This window comes from Salvelinus namaycush, unplaced genomic scaffold (assembly GCF_016432855.1).
Source record: "Salvelinus namaycush isolate Seneca unplaced genomic scaffold, SaNama_1.0 Scaffold66, whole genome shotgun sequence".
Lineage (NCBI taxonomy): Eukaryota > Metazoa > Chordata > Actinopteri > Salmoniformes > Salmonidae > Salvelinus > Salvelinus namaycush.
The window spans coordinates 234,945-246,053 of record NW_024061375.1 but is presented as its reverse complement, the minus strand read 5'-3'; the positions used below and the strand labels follow the sequence as shown (position 1 = coordinate 246,053).

At 45.2% G+C, this 11,109-nt stretch overlaps 1 protein-coding gene across 1 annotated transcript; it reads left to right on the top strand.

The window, feature by feature from the left end:
* Positions 1–83: 83 nt before the first annotated feature.
* Positions 84–11,043, top strand: LOC120042356 (solute carrier family 43 member 3-like). The gene is made up of 13 exons (XM_038987174.1): positions 84–385; positions 1,379–2,466; positions 3,266–3,395; positions 3,901–3,947; positions 4,662–4,738; positions 5,241–5,333; positions 6,234–6,373; positions 6,726–6,877; positions 7,100–7,243; positions 7,345–7,452; positions 7,703–7,889; positions 10,420–10,543; positions 10,809–11,043. Exons 2-13 carry the CDS (start codon positions 2,274–2,276, stop codon positions 10,947–10,949), a joined length of 1,536 nt encoding a protein of 511 aa, XP_038843102.1. The 5' UTR covers positions 84–385; positions 1,379–2,273; the 3' UTR covers positions 10,950–11,043.
* Positions 11,044–11,109: the final 66 nt, after the last annotated feature.

The following is an 11,109-nucleotide window of genomic DNA, read 5'->3' as shown; positions in this document are numbered from 1 at the left end:
GCCATATACCACAAACCCCCGAGGTGCCTTATTGCTATTATAAACTGGTTACAAGTGTAATTAGAACAGGAAAAATACATGTTTTGTCATACCCCTGGTATATGTCTGATATACCATGGTTTTCAGCCAATTAGCACTCAGGGCTCTACCACCCAGTTTATAATTAGATGTAAGCAACTGGAGACAACTCACCACTCACATATATTTTGGTCATTTAGCCTAGTCCCCAATGCCTGGCCAACGCTTGCGTCGCGTGAATCATGCAGCGCAGGTGGAAAGACAGACAGCGAATGGACTGGCACATCGCGGCGCCTGCGCGTAATGGTGACGAGGTTTCTGTTTAGAGTTCTACCACAAATCAACAAGAGGATCAACATTAAACAAGGTGAGTAGCAGGTATATAGGCTAATATCTGAATGTATAGGCTACAGCCTATGTATGGCATAGTTTTCATAGCCTACGATTTATGATTAATGCTGCATGGTTGAACTGTGGCCAGTGTAATAATTGTCATAAAAGTTGCTCTACCATAGCCATACACGTTTTTATTGTTTTATGACAGCACAGTGTCCTACACTGGCCAACGTCCCGTTATAACCGAACTATTTTACTGTCTATTTTGAGGCGTTTTGGCACCATACTACAGATTGCACGCAAAGAAAACACAGTAATGCAATGACCGCATAGCGGATTAGTCTGTAGCTAATCTGATGTGGATTACCGTTATATGGCGAGTGTACTTTATCTGTTGTAGTCTTCCCGCACTGTAATGTAGGCTACAGCTCAGTACACATTCTCATACCATTAGCGGATTTACTAAGTGGTGTTGGAGGGCCAGTAGGAGGCACTCTTTCCTCTGGTCTAAAAAATATCCCAATGCCCCAGGGCAGTGATTGGGGACACTGCCCTGTGTAGGGTGCCGTCTTTCGGATGGGACGTTAAACGGGTGTCCTGACTCTCTGAGGTCATTAAAGATCCCATGGCACTTATCGTAAGAGTAGGGGTGTTAACCCCGGTGTCCTGGCTAAATTCCCAATCTGGCCCTCAAACCATCATGGTCACCTAATAATCCCCAGTTTACAATTGGCTCATTCATCCCCCTCCTCTCCCCTGTAACTACTCCCCAGGTCGTTGCTGCAAATGAGAATGTGTTCTCAGTCAACTTACCTGGTAAAATAACGGTAAAATAAAAATAAAATAAAAACTACGCATTAGACCGTAGCCGATAGTCCCTAGGCTGTATTATTCCGATTTCCGAACTTGTATTATAATTATTTATCCTTAGTGTTTGATGTGCACTATGTATTATTATTATTAATTGTTATTGCATTATTACACCTGACACGTGTTGTGATGCCTCTTCACGTGTATATTTTAGGGGGAAGATGAACAATCGCCTCTCTCTCAAAGCAAATGACAGGATCATTTATGAAATGGCAACAAAGGAATGAACAAAAGTCATGAGTTACACACTGAAGAAAAGAGGGAAATAAACACAAAGTGGAACAACAAGGAAGGGAGAAAGGAGAGGAAGTGAGGAAGGAGAGGAAGAGAAACACATCTATAGACAGAGGGGCTGTGAGAGCGACCGTTCATCAGTTCACACTGCAGGTTGAGAAACGTCCCACTCCTCGTGGGTTTAACCACTAGGCCTACTATTATGACGACTCATGTTAGTGTGCTATGAACTCAAATTCTACTGCTATTATTTCTACTATGGCCACCACTACCACTTCAAGTCTTAGGTGTTTGAAACCTGTCATAAAACGTGTTATCTCTAACAGCCATTGATTGAGAAGAAGGGGAGTTAACCAGTATATTTTCTGATAGTGCAGTTTGAATTGGAATGCCACGCCTTATCTCTCCCACCCAGCACTCCCTTCTAGTGATACAGCTACTTTTCAGCCAGTCACTCTCAAATACTCAAAGCAAGTATCAAGAGGGATAGAGAGGGAGAGAGAGAGAGCGAGGGAGAGAGAGCGAGGGAGGACATATAGAAAAGTAAGACATAAGAGTCAGAGGATAGAAAAGGGGTCTCTTTGAATACAGTCACCCATTAACCTCACATTAATAAGACAACAAGAACAGTCCTTTGAGTGACAGTTAAACAGGCAGCCAGCCAGTCAGTCAGAGCAGGGAGTCAGTCAGTCAGCCAGGCAGGTAGCTATCAGTCGGTCAGCCAGCAAGCCAGTCAGAGCAAGGACTCAGTCAGCCAGGCAGGTAGCTAGTCAGCCAGCCAGCCAGTCAGGCAGTCAGTCTGTTAATCAGCGAGGATGCTGGGATGCGAGGGGGGAGGGGTAGGGTTGCGCTACAGACTGACCCTGGCCACAGGGCTGGTGGAGTGTCTGTGTTTCGCCGGTGTGGTCTTCGGTTGGGCATCGCTGGTCTTCGTCCTGAAGACAGATGGATACTTCGCTGACTTCTGTGTCAATCTGACTACTGGACCCAACAGTACAGTGGAAACAGGTGAGTAGTTCAATGCTATTCAGTTCAATATGACAGAATAGAATAGATTGGAATAGAATATGAAGCACATCTGAGGAGTTCATACTAGAAAACTGAAGGACTTCTATCTTTCTCCCCCTCTCTATCTCTCTCTGTATTCCTCTCTTTCTGTATTCATCTCTCACTCTGCCCCATCCCCCCTCCCCCGCACTCTCTCTCCTCATCCATCCCTCCATCTCTCTCTTTCTCAGACTGTAGTGGACAGGATGAACAGTTCTCCCTGGTCTTCATCATCCCTAATCTCTCTCCCCATCCCTCCATCTCTCTCTCTCAGACTGTAGTGGAGAGGATGAACAGGTCTCCCTGGTCTTCATCATCCCTAATCTCTCTCCCCATCCCTCCATCTCTCTCTCTCAGACTGTAGTGGAGAGGATGAACAGTTCTCCCTGGTCTTCATCATCCCTAATCTCTCTCCCCATCCCTCCATCTCTCTCAGACTGTAGTGGACAGGATGAACAGTTCTCCCTGGTCCTCATCATCCCTAATCTCTCTCCCAATCCCTCCATCTCTCTCTCTCAGACTGTAGTGGAGAGGATGAACAGGTCTCCCTGGTCTTCATCATCCCTAATCTCTCTCCCCATCCCTCCATCTCTCTCAGACTGTAGTGGAGAGGATGAACAGTTCTCCCTGGTCCTCATCATCCCTAATCTCTCTCCCCATCCCTCCATCTCTCTCTCTCAGACTGTAGTGGAGAGGATGAACAGGTCTCCCTGGTCTTCATCATCCCTAATCTCTCTCCCCATCCCTCCATCTCTCTCAGACTGTAGTGGACAGGATGAACAGTTCTCCCTGGTCTTCACCGTCACCTCCTTTATGAACAACTTCCTCACGCTTCCCAACGGATTCATCTTCGACCGCTTCGGCACCATGGCAACGAGGCTTCTGGGAATGTGAGTCTTTTTTAAACTACAGAAATCCAGGCTTCATTACTAGGGCCCAGAGTTTTTCCTGCCCTGGTCAGGTAAGGATGGCGATATACCCATATACAATGTGATATATGGCATATCCATTGCAAATAATTCTTACAATGTTAACATTTAAAGGATATAACTAGGTCCTGACCTCTGACCAGTATTTCCAGGACATCCACAGAGTTTATTTACACATAGTCAATTAATTACAATTCTTCAGTAAGTTTATAGCTAGACCGTCGCCTAGACGAGAGAGAGTGAGTGAGTCACTGAGTCAAAAGGGGGTGGGAAGGTGAGGGTCCATTCCTGGTTTACTCAGTCATTGTTTTTGTAGAATGTGGATGCATATTTTAATCTAACTTCTACAGGTTTATTGAGGTTGTCTTCTGACCCAGTGAGAAATGTGTCACCGACTAAAGTTTAACAGACCATAACCCACTGTGTGACACCTCTTTATCTACCTCTGCTCTGTGTTTCCCCTCAGATGTCTCTACACCACTGGTACACTGATGGTTGCCTTCTCCAGTTCAGGTGAACATAGACTGTACAGTATAACGGTTGTTATTCAATCAGAACAGCTCTTGATATTTGTGTATTTGATAAATGAACAAAGACAATCAATCAAATGTATTTATATAAAGCCCTATTTACATCAGCAGATGTCACAAAGGGCTTGTAAGGAAACCCAGCCTAAAACCCTAAACAGCAAGCAATGCAGATGTAGAAGCACAGTGGCTAGGAAAAACTCCCTAGAAAGGCAGGAACCTAGGAAGAAACCTAGAGAGGAACCAGGCTCTGGCTGTTCCCGGTGGAAATTATAAGAGTACATGGCCATTAAGGCCAGACCGTTCTTCAAGATGTTCGAACGTTCACCGATGACCAGCAGGATCAAATAATAATCACAGTGGTTATAGAGGGTGCAACAGGTCAGCACCTCAGGAGTAAGTGTCAGTTGGCTTTTCATAGCCGAGCATTTAGAGGTCGAGAGACAGGTCGAGAGAGAGAGACACCGGGAGAAGGAGAGAGAGGGTTGAAACAGCAGGTCCGGGATAAGGTAGCACGTCAGGCAGACCAGCAGAAACTAGAGCAGCAGTACGACCAGGTGGACTGGGGACGGGGACCCTGCAAAAGCATTAGGAAGAGCACATTCCTAGTGTAGAATGTTGGATGAGTAGAGATTGAACTTGACCTATGCTGTCTCTGTGTCTATCTCTCTCTCTATCTCTCTATCTCTCTCTCTAATAGCTCTGTCCATGCTGCTGTTCCCAGCCCTGTCCTTCATCGCAGTGGGAGGTATATTGTTCCTCATCACAAACATACAGGTACAGCAGCATGCCATGACTCCTCAGTTTCAACACAGTTCCAGACAGTACAAACAGTATTCATTACATCTGTGTAACAGGTGTATGTCACACACTATTTTGTCTGGCACATAAAACTGATATTTATTCAGTAAATACCGTATTTCTACTGTATACTATATGGATACTGTGTTTATACTATGTACTATATGGATACTGTATTTCTACTGTATACTATATGGATACTGTGTTTATACTGTGTACTATATGGATACTGTATTTCTACTGTATACTATATGGATATGGACATTTCTACTGTGACTATATGGATACTGTATTTATACTGTGTACTATATGGATACTGTATACTATATGGATACTGTATTTCTACTGTATACTAAATGGATACTGTATTTCTACTGTGTACTATATGGATACTGTATTTCTACTGTGTACTATATGGGTGGATGTATTCTTCTTGGATGAATGTCCACACTTGTTGAACTGTTGTTCGCTACTATAGGTTGGGAACCTGTTTGGCTCCCATCGTTCCACCATCATCACCCTCTATAATGGAGCCTTCGACTCTTCCTCGGCTGTCTTCCTCATCATCAAGGTATCACAGAACTCACACATACTGTAGCCTACAGGACAGAGGCCTCTCTCTGAGAGAAAAATGCTCTGCTCGTCAGGTTACTAGATAACTGCCTTAAAGGCCAAGTGTATAAAACAGATTAATTTGATTATATATTGTAGATATATCCCATATATTGATTATATTTGTAGATATTGTAGATATATCCCATATAATATTATATTTGTAGATATATCCCATATAATATTATATTTGTAGATATTTGTAGATATATCCCATATATTGATTATATTTGTAGATATTGTAGATATATCCCATATAATGATTATATTTGTATATATTGTAGATATATCCCATATATTGATTATATTTGTAGATATTGTAGATATATCCCATATAATGATTATATTTGTAGATATATCCCATATATTGATTATATTTGTATATATTGTAGATATATCCCATATATTGATTATATTTTCAGATATTGTAGATATATCCCATATAATGATTATATTTGTAGATATTTGTAGATATATCCCATATAATGATTATATTTGTAGATATTGTAGATATATCCCATATAATATTATATTTGTAGATATATCCCATATAATATTATATTTGTAGATATTTGTAGATATATCCCATATATTGATTATATTTGTAGATATTGTAGATATATCCCATATAATGATTATATTTGTAGATATTGTATATATATCCCATATATTGATTATATTTGTATATATATCCCATATATTGATTATATTTGTATATATATCCCATATATTGATTATATTTGTATATATATCCCATATATTGATGATATTTTTATTATATGTAGTCATGGTCGTTTAATAGCTATCCATTGGTGGCTCTGATTATCCCTCTCTCCGTGCGTCTCTCCCTCCGTCTCAGGTGATGTATGAAGGAGGGGTCTCCCTCCGCTCCTCCTTCCTCATTCTCTCCGTCTGCAGTGTCATCCACCTCCTCAGGACGTTCTTCCTCATGCCCAACACCCACATTCCCTACCCACTCCCTGAGGGCTTCACCTATGGGTGAGAACTACAACTCCCACACATATGACAGTATTAATCTGACCAGGCCCTATGATACATAATGCCATAGTATGTATGGAGGTTGTAGTTGTTACCTAGAGAACTACGACTCGCAGAGGGCCTGGGGGTTTTCCAGACCATGGAGTGTTTCCTTGTCAGATTACTTGGGCAGGAAAAAGTCCTGTACATGTTCATAGATAAATGCAAAACGAAATTAAATCATTATTAATCATTATTTGTGTTTGGCATTTAACAAATGGTATTGATTTGTTAGGTTAGTCTCAATGACATGCATTCATATCAGATGGGTGACCCTGATGATAAACATATTTGATTGCCTCCTTTTCAACAGCGTGAACCCTGGAAAGTCCAACAGCTACAACGTAGAGGAGTTTGAGAAGACGCGAGAGACGGGGATGACATCAGAGGGGGAGGGGCCAGCGGAGACCGACGACATGCCCCTACAGTCTGATGACGGGCAGCATTCGGAAGACTCTGGGAAAGGTGTCGTTTGGCCAACTACAATCTTTAATCTGGCCGGGGAATGGAAGGTGCATTTTGTTGACTCAAATGTTTTTCCTCTCTCTCACACACACACACACACACACACACACACACACACACACACACACACACACACACACACACACACACACACACACACACACACACACACACACACACACACACACACACACACACACACACACACACACACACACTCAGTGGCCAGTTTCAGGAGCTGTGTGCAGTCGTGGTTCTTCCTGTGGCATCTGGTGTGGCTGTCTGTCATGCAGCTGAGACACTACCTCTTCATCGGAACACTGAACCCCATGCTCAACCGGCTGGCCGACAACGACTCAGCCCTGGGTAAACCACACACACGCATGCACACACCAAAGCATAGGTTCACTGAATGAATCTAAATACTCTCTCCCCCCTTCTCTCTTTCTCCCCCCTCTCTCTCTCAGTGAGTCAGTACACCAATGCCTTTGCCTTCACCCAGCTGTTTGGGGTCCTCTGTGCTCCCTGGAACGGCCTCATCATGGACAGACACAAGGGGAAGCCTCTGGCTCCAGGTGGGTGACATGGCTCTAGCTTAGCAACAACATGATGGTGTTCAATAGAGCACAAAATAGCAAAATGTTAAGCAATTAAAGACGAAAATGGGTATCCTTATTTGTTCAGGTAGAAGGCCTACCTCCTGTTTCAGTCTAGTATATATATGTTTTATCCTATTTCATGCCTAATGAGCATGGCCATGGTTCTGGTGTGTGTGTGTCCATCATCATCCTCACCCAACCTTTCTCTCACCTCCTCCCTCTATAGGAGAAACAGATAAGGAGGCAGACCTGCGCTCCTCCTCTCTCTCCCTCTTCCTCACCTCCCTCCAGTGCCTCCTCTTCTCCATCTGCGCCTCCTCTCCTCTCCTCCCTCTCCAGTACCTCACCTTCATCCTGCAGGTCCTCAACCGCTCCTTCCTCTACGGAGGCAACGCAGCCTTCGTCAGCATCGCGTGAGTGACAGAGGGATAAAGAGACAGATAGTGGGGGGCAGAGTGGCAGATTAATAGGGGGGGCAGAGTAGCAGATTAATAGTGGGGGGCAGAGTGGCAGATTAATAGTGGGGGCAGATTAATAGTGGGGGGCAGAGTGGCAGATTAATAGTGGGGGGCAGAGTGGCAGATTAATAGTGGGGGGCAGAGTGGCAGATTAATAGTGGGGGCAGAGTGGCAGATTAATAGTGGGGGGCAGAGTGGCAGATTAATAGTGGGGGGCAGAGTGGCAGATTAATAGTGGGGGGCAGAGTGGCAGATTAATAGTGGGGGGCAGAGTGGCAGATTAATAGTGGGGGGCAGAGTGGCAGATTAATAGTGGGGGGCAGAGTGGCAGATTAATAGTGGGGCCTGAGTGGCAGATTAATAGTGGGGCCTGAGTGGCAGATTAATAGTGGGGGCAGAGTGGCAGATTAATAGTGTGGCCTGAGTGGCAGATTAATAGTGGGGGCAGAGTGGCAGATTAATAGTGGGGCCTGAGTGTCAGATTAATAGTGGGGGCAGAGTGGCAGATTAATAGTGGGGGGCAGAGTGGCAGATTAATAGTGGGGGCCAGAGTGGCAGATTAATAGTGGGGGGCAGAGTGGCAGATTAATAGTGGGGGGCAGAGTGGCAGATTAATAGTGGGGTCAAAGTAGCAGATTAATAGTGGGGTCAGTGGCAGATTAATAGTGGGGGGCAGAGTAGCAGATTAATAGTGGGGGGCAGAGTAGCAGATTAATAGTGGGGGGCAGAGTAGCAGATTAATAGTGGGGGGCAGAGTAGCAGATTAATAGTGGGGGCAGAGTGGCAGATTAATAGTGGGGGCAGAGTGGCAGATTAATAGTGGGGTCAAAGTAGCAGATTAATAGTGGGGGTCAGAGTGGCAGATTAATAGTGGGGGTCAGAGTGGCAGATTAATAGTGGGGTCAGAGTAGCAGATTAATAGTGGGGGGCAGAGTGGCAGATTAATAGTGGGGGCAGAGTAGCAGATTAATAGTGGGGGCAGAGTAGCAGATTAATAGTGGGGGGCAGAGTAGCAGATTAATAGTGGGGGGCAGAGTAGCAGATTAATAGTGGGGGCAGAGTAGCAGATTAATAGTGGGGGGCAGAGTAGCAGATTAATAGTGGGGGCAGAGTAGCAGATTACTAGTGGGGGGCAGAGTAGCAGATTACTAGTGGGGGGCAGAGTAGAAGATTAATAGTGGGGGGCAGAGTGGCAGATTAATAGTGGGGCCTGAGTGGCAGATTAATAGTGGGGCCTGAGTGGCAGATTAATAGTGGGGGCAGAGTGGCAGATTAATAGTGTGGCCTGAGTGGCAGATTAATAGTGGGGGCAGAGTGGCAGATTAATAGTGGGGCCTGAGTGTCAGATTAATAGTGGGGGCAGAGTGGCAGATTAATAGTGGGGGGCAGAGTGGCAGATTAATAGTGGGGGCCAGAGTGGCAGATTAATAGTGGGGGGCAGAGTGGCAGATTAATAGTGGGGGGCAGAGTGGCAGATTAATAGTGGGGTCAAAGTAGCAGATTAATAGTGGGGTCAGTGGCAGATTAATAGTGGGGGGCAGAGTAGCAGATTAATAGTGGGGGGCAGAGTAGCAGATTAATAGTGGGGGGCAGAGTAGCAGATTAATAGTGGGGGGCAGAGTAGCAGATTAATAGTGGGGGCAGAGTGGCAGATTAATAGTGGGGGCAGAGTGGCAGATTAATAGTGGGGTCAAAGTAGCAGATTAATAGTGGGGGTCAGAGTGGCAGATTAATAGTGGGGGTCAGAGTGGCAGATTAATAGTGGGGTCAGAGTAGCAGATTAATAGTGGGGGGCAGAGTGGCAGATTAATAGTGGGGGCAGAGTAGCAGATTAATAGTGGGGGCAGAGTAGCAGATTAATAGTGGGGGGCAGAGTAGAAGATTAATAGTGGGGGGCAGAGTAGCAGATTAATAGTGGGGGCAGAGTAGCAGATTAATAGTGGGGGCAGAGTAGCAGATTAATAGTGGGGGCAGAGTAGCAGATTACTAGTGGGGGGCAGAGTAGCAGATTACTAGTGGGGGGCAGAGTAGCAGATTACTAGTGGGGGGCAGAGTAGAAGATTAATAGTGGGGGGCAGAGTGGCAGATTAATAGTGGGGCCTGAGTGGCAGATTAATAGTGGGGGGCAGAGTAGCAGATTAATAGTGGGGGGCAGAGTAGCAGATTAATAGTGGGGGGCAGAGTAGCAGATTAATAGTGGGGGCAGTGGCAGATTAATAGTGGGGGCAGAGTGGCAGATTAATAGTGGGGGCAGAGTAGCAGATTAATAGTGAGATCTGACAGGAAGGAAATAAAAAGGTAGATTATAGAAGAAGGAACAAGGGAAATAAATAGACAATAGACTTGACATTTTAAAATGTGAAAATACAGTTCAAAGACTAAAGTTTACAATAAAGGAAGGCGACTGAGTGCTACTCATTCATACTTCCCTCAGTTGATGTCCGGCTCTCCTTTCTTTTCTCCTTCCTGCCCTCTCTCACCACAGTTTTCCTGGGGTCCACTTTGGGAAGTTGTATGGTTTGGTGATGTCTCTGTCTGCCGTGGTGTCACTGCTGCAGTACCCCTGTTTCGCCCTGGTCAAAGGAGCCCTAGGTGGAGACCCCTTCTATGTGAGTGGGTCATACAAACATACGGTCACTAGATGACTAACCTCATCCCCAGGCTCAGTTGCTATCGTGAGAGAGCAGGCAGAGTGGACGAGATTAGTAGATGTACTGTATTGTACTTGCCAAAAAGTAAATATGGAAATGTCTTTGTTGAACCTCACAGCTCATAACATAATAACCGTGTAACATGCAGTTGGCCTACTTTGCAGACCAGTAAGGTTAATGCTACTCTCTCAAAAGGGCCGTCTTTGTCGTCTTTCCTCCTCAGGTGAACATCGCTCTGACTCTCCTCACTCTACTGGCGTTCATCCATCCAATCAACATCTTCTACCACTGCAGGAAACTGACCAATCAGAGGGAGGATATGGCCGGCGGTGCTGCCATCACATTGGCTGAGGCCAAAATGTAGGGGACATTACATGAGGCTCCGCCTGCGACAGGAACCTGACAAACTACTACACCAAGGGGGGGGCTCCGCCTGCGACAGGAACCTGACAAACTACTACACCAAGGGGGGGGGGGGCTCCGCCTGCGACAGGAACCTGACAAACTACTACACCAAGGGGGGG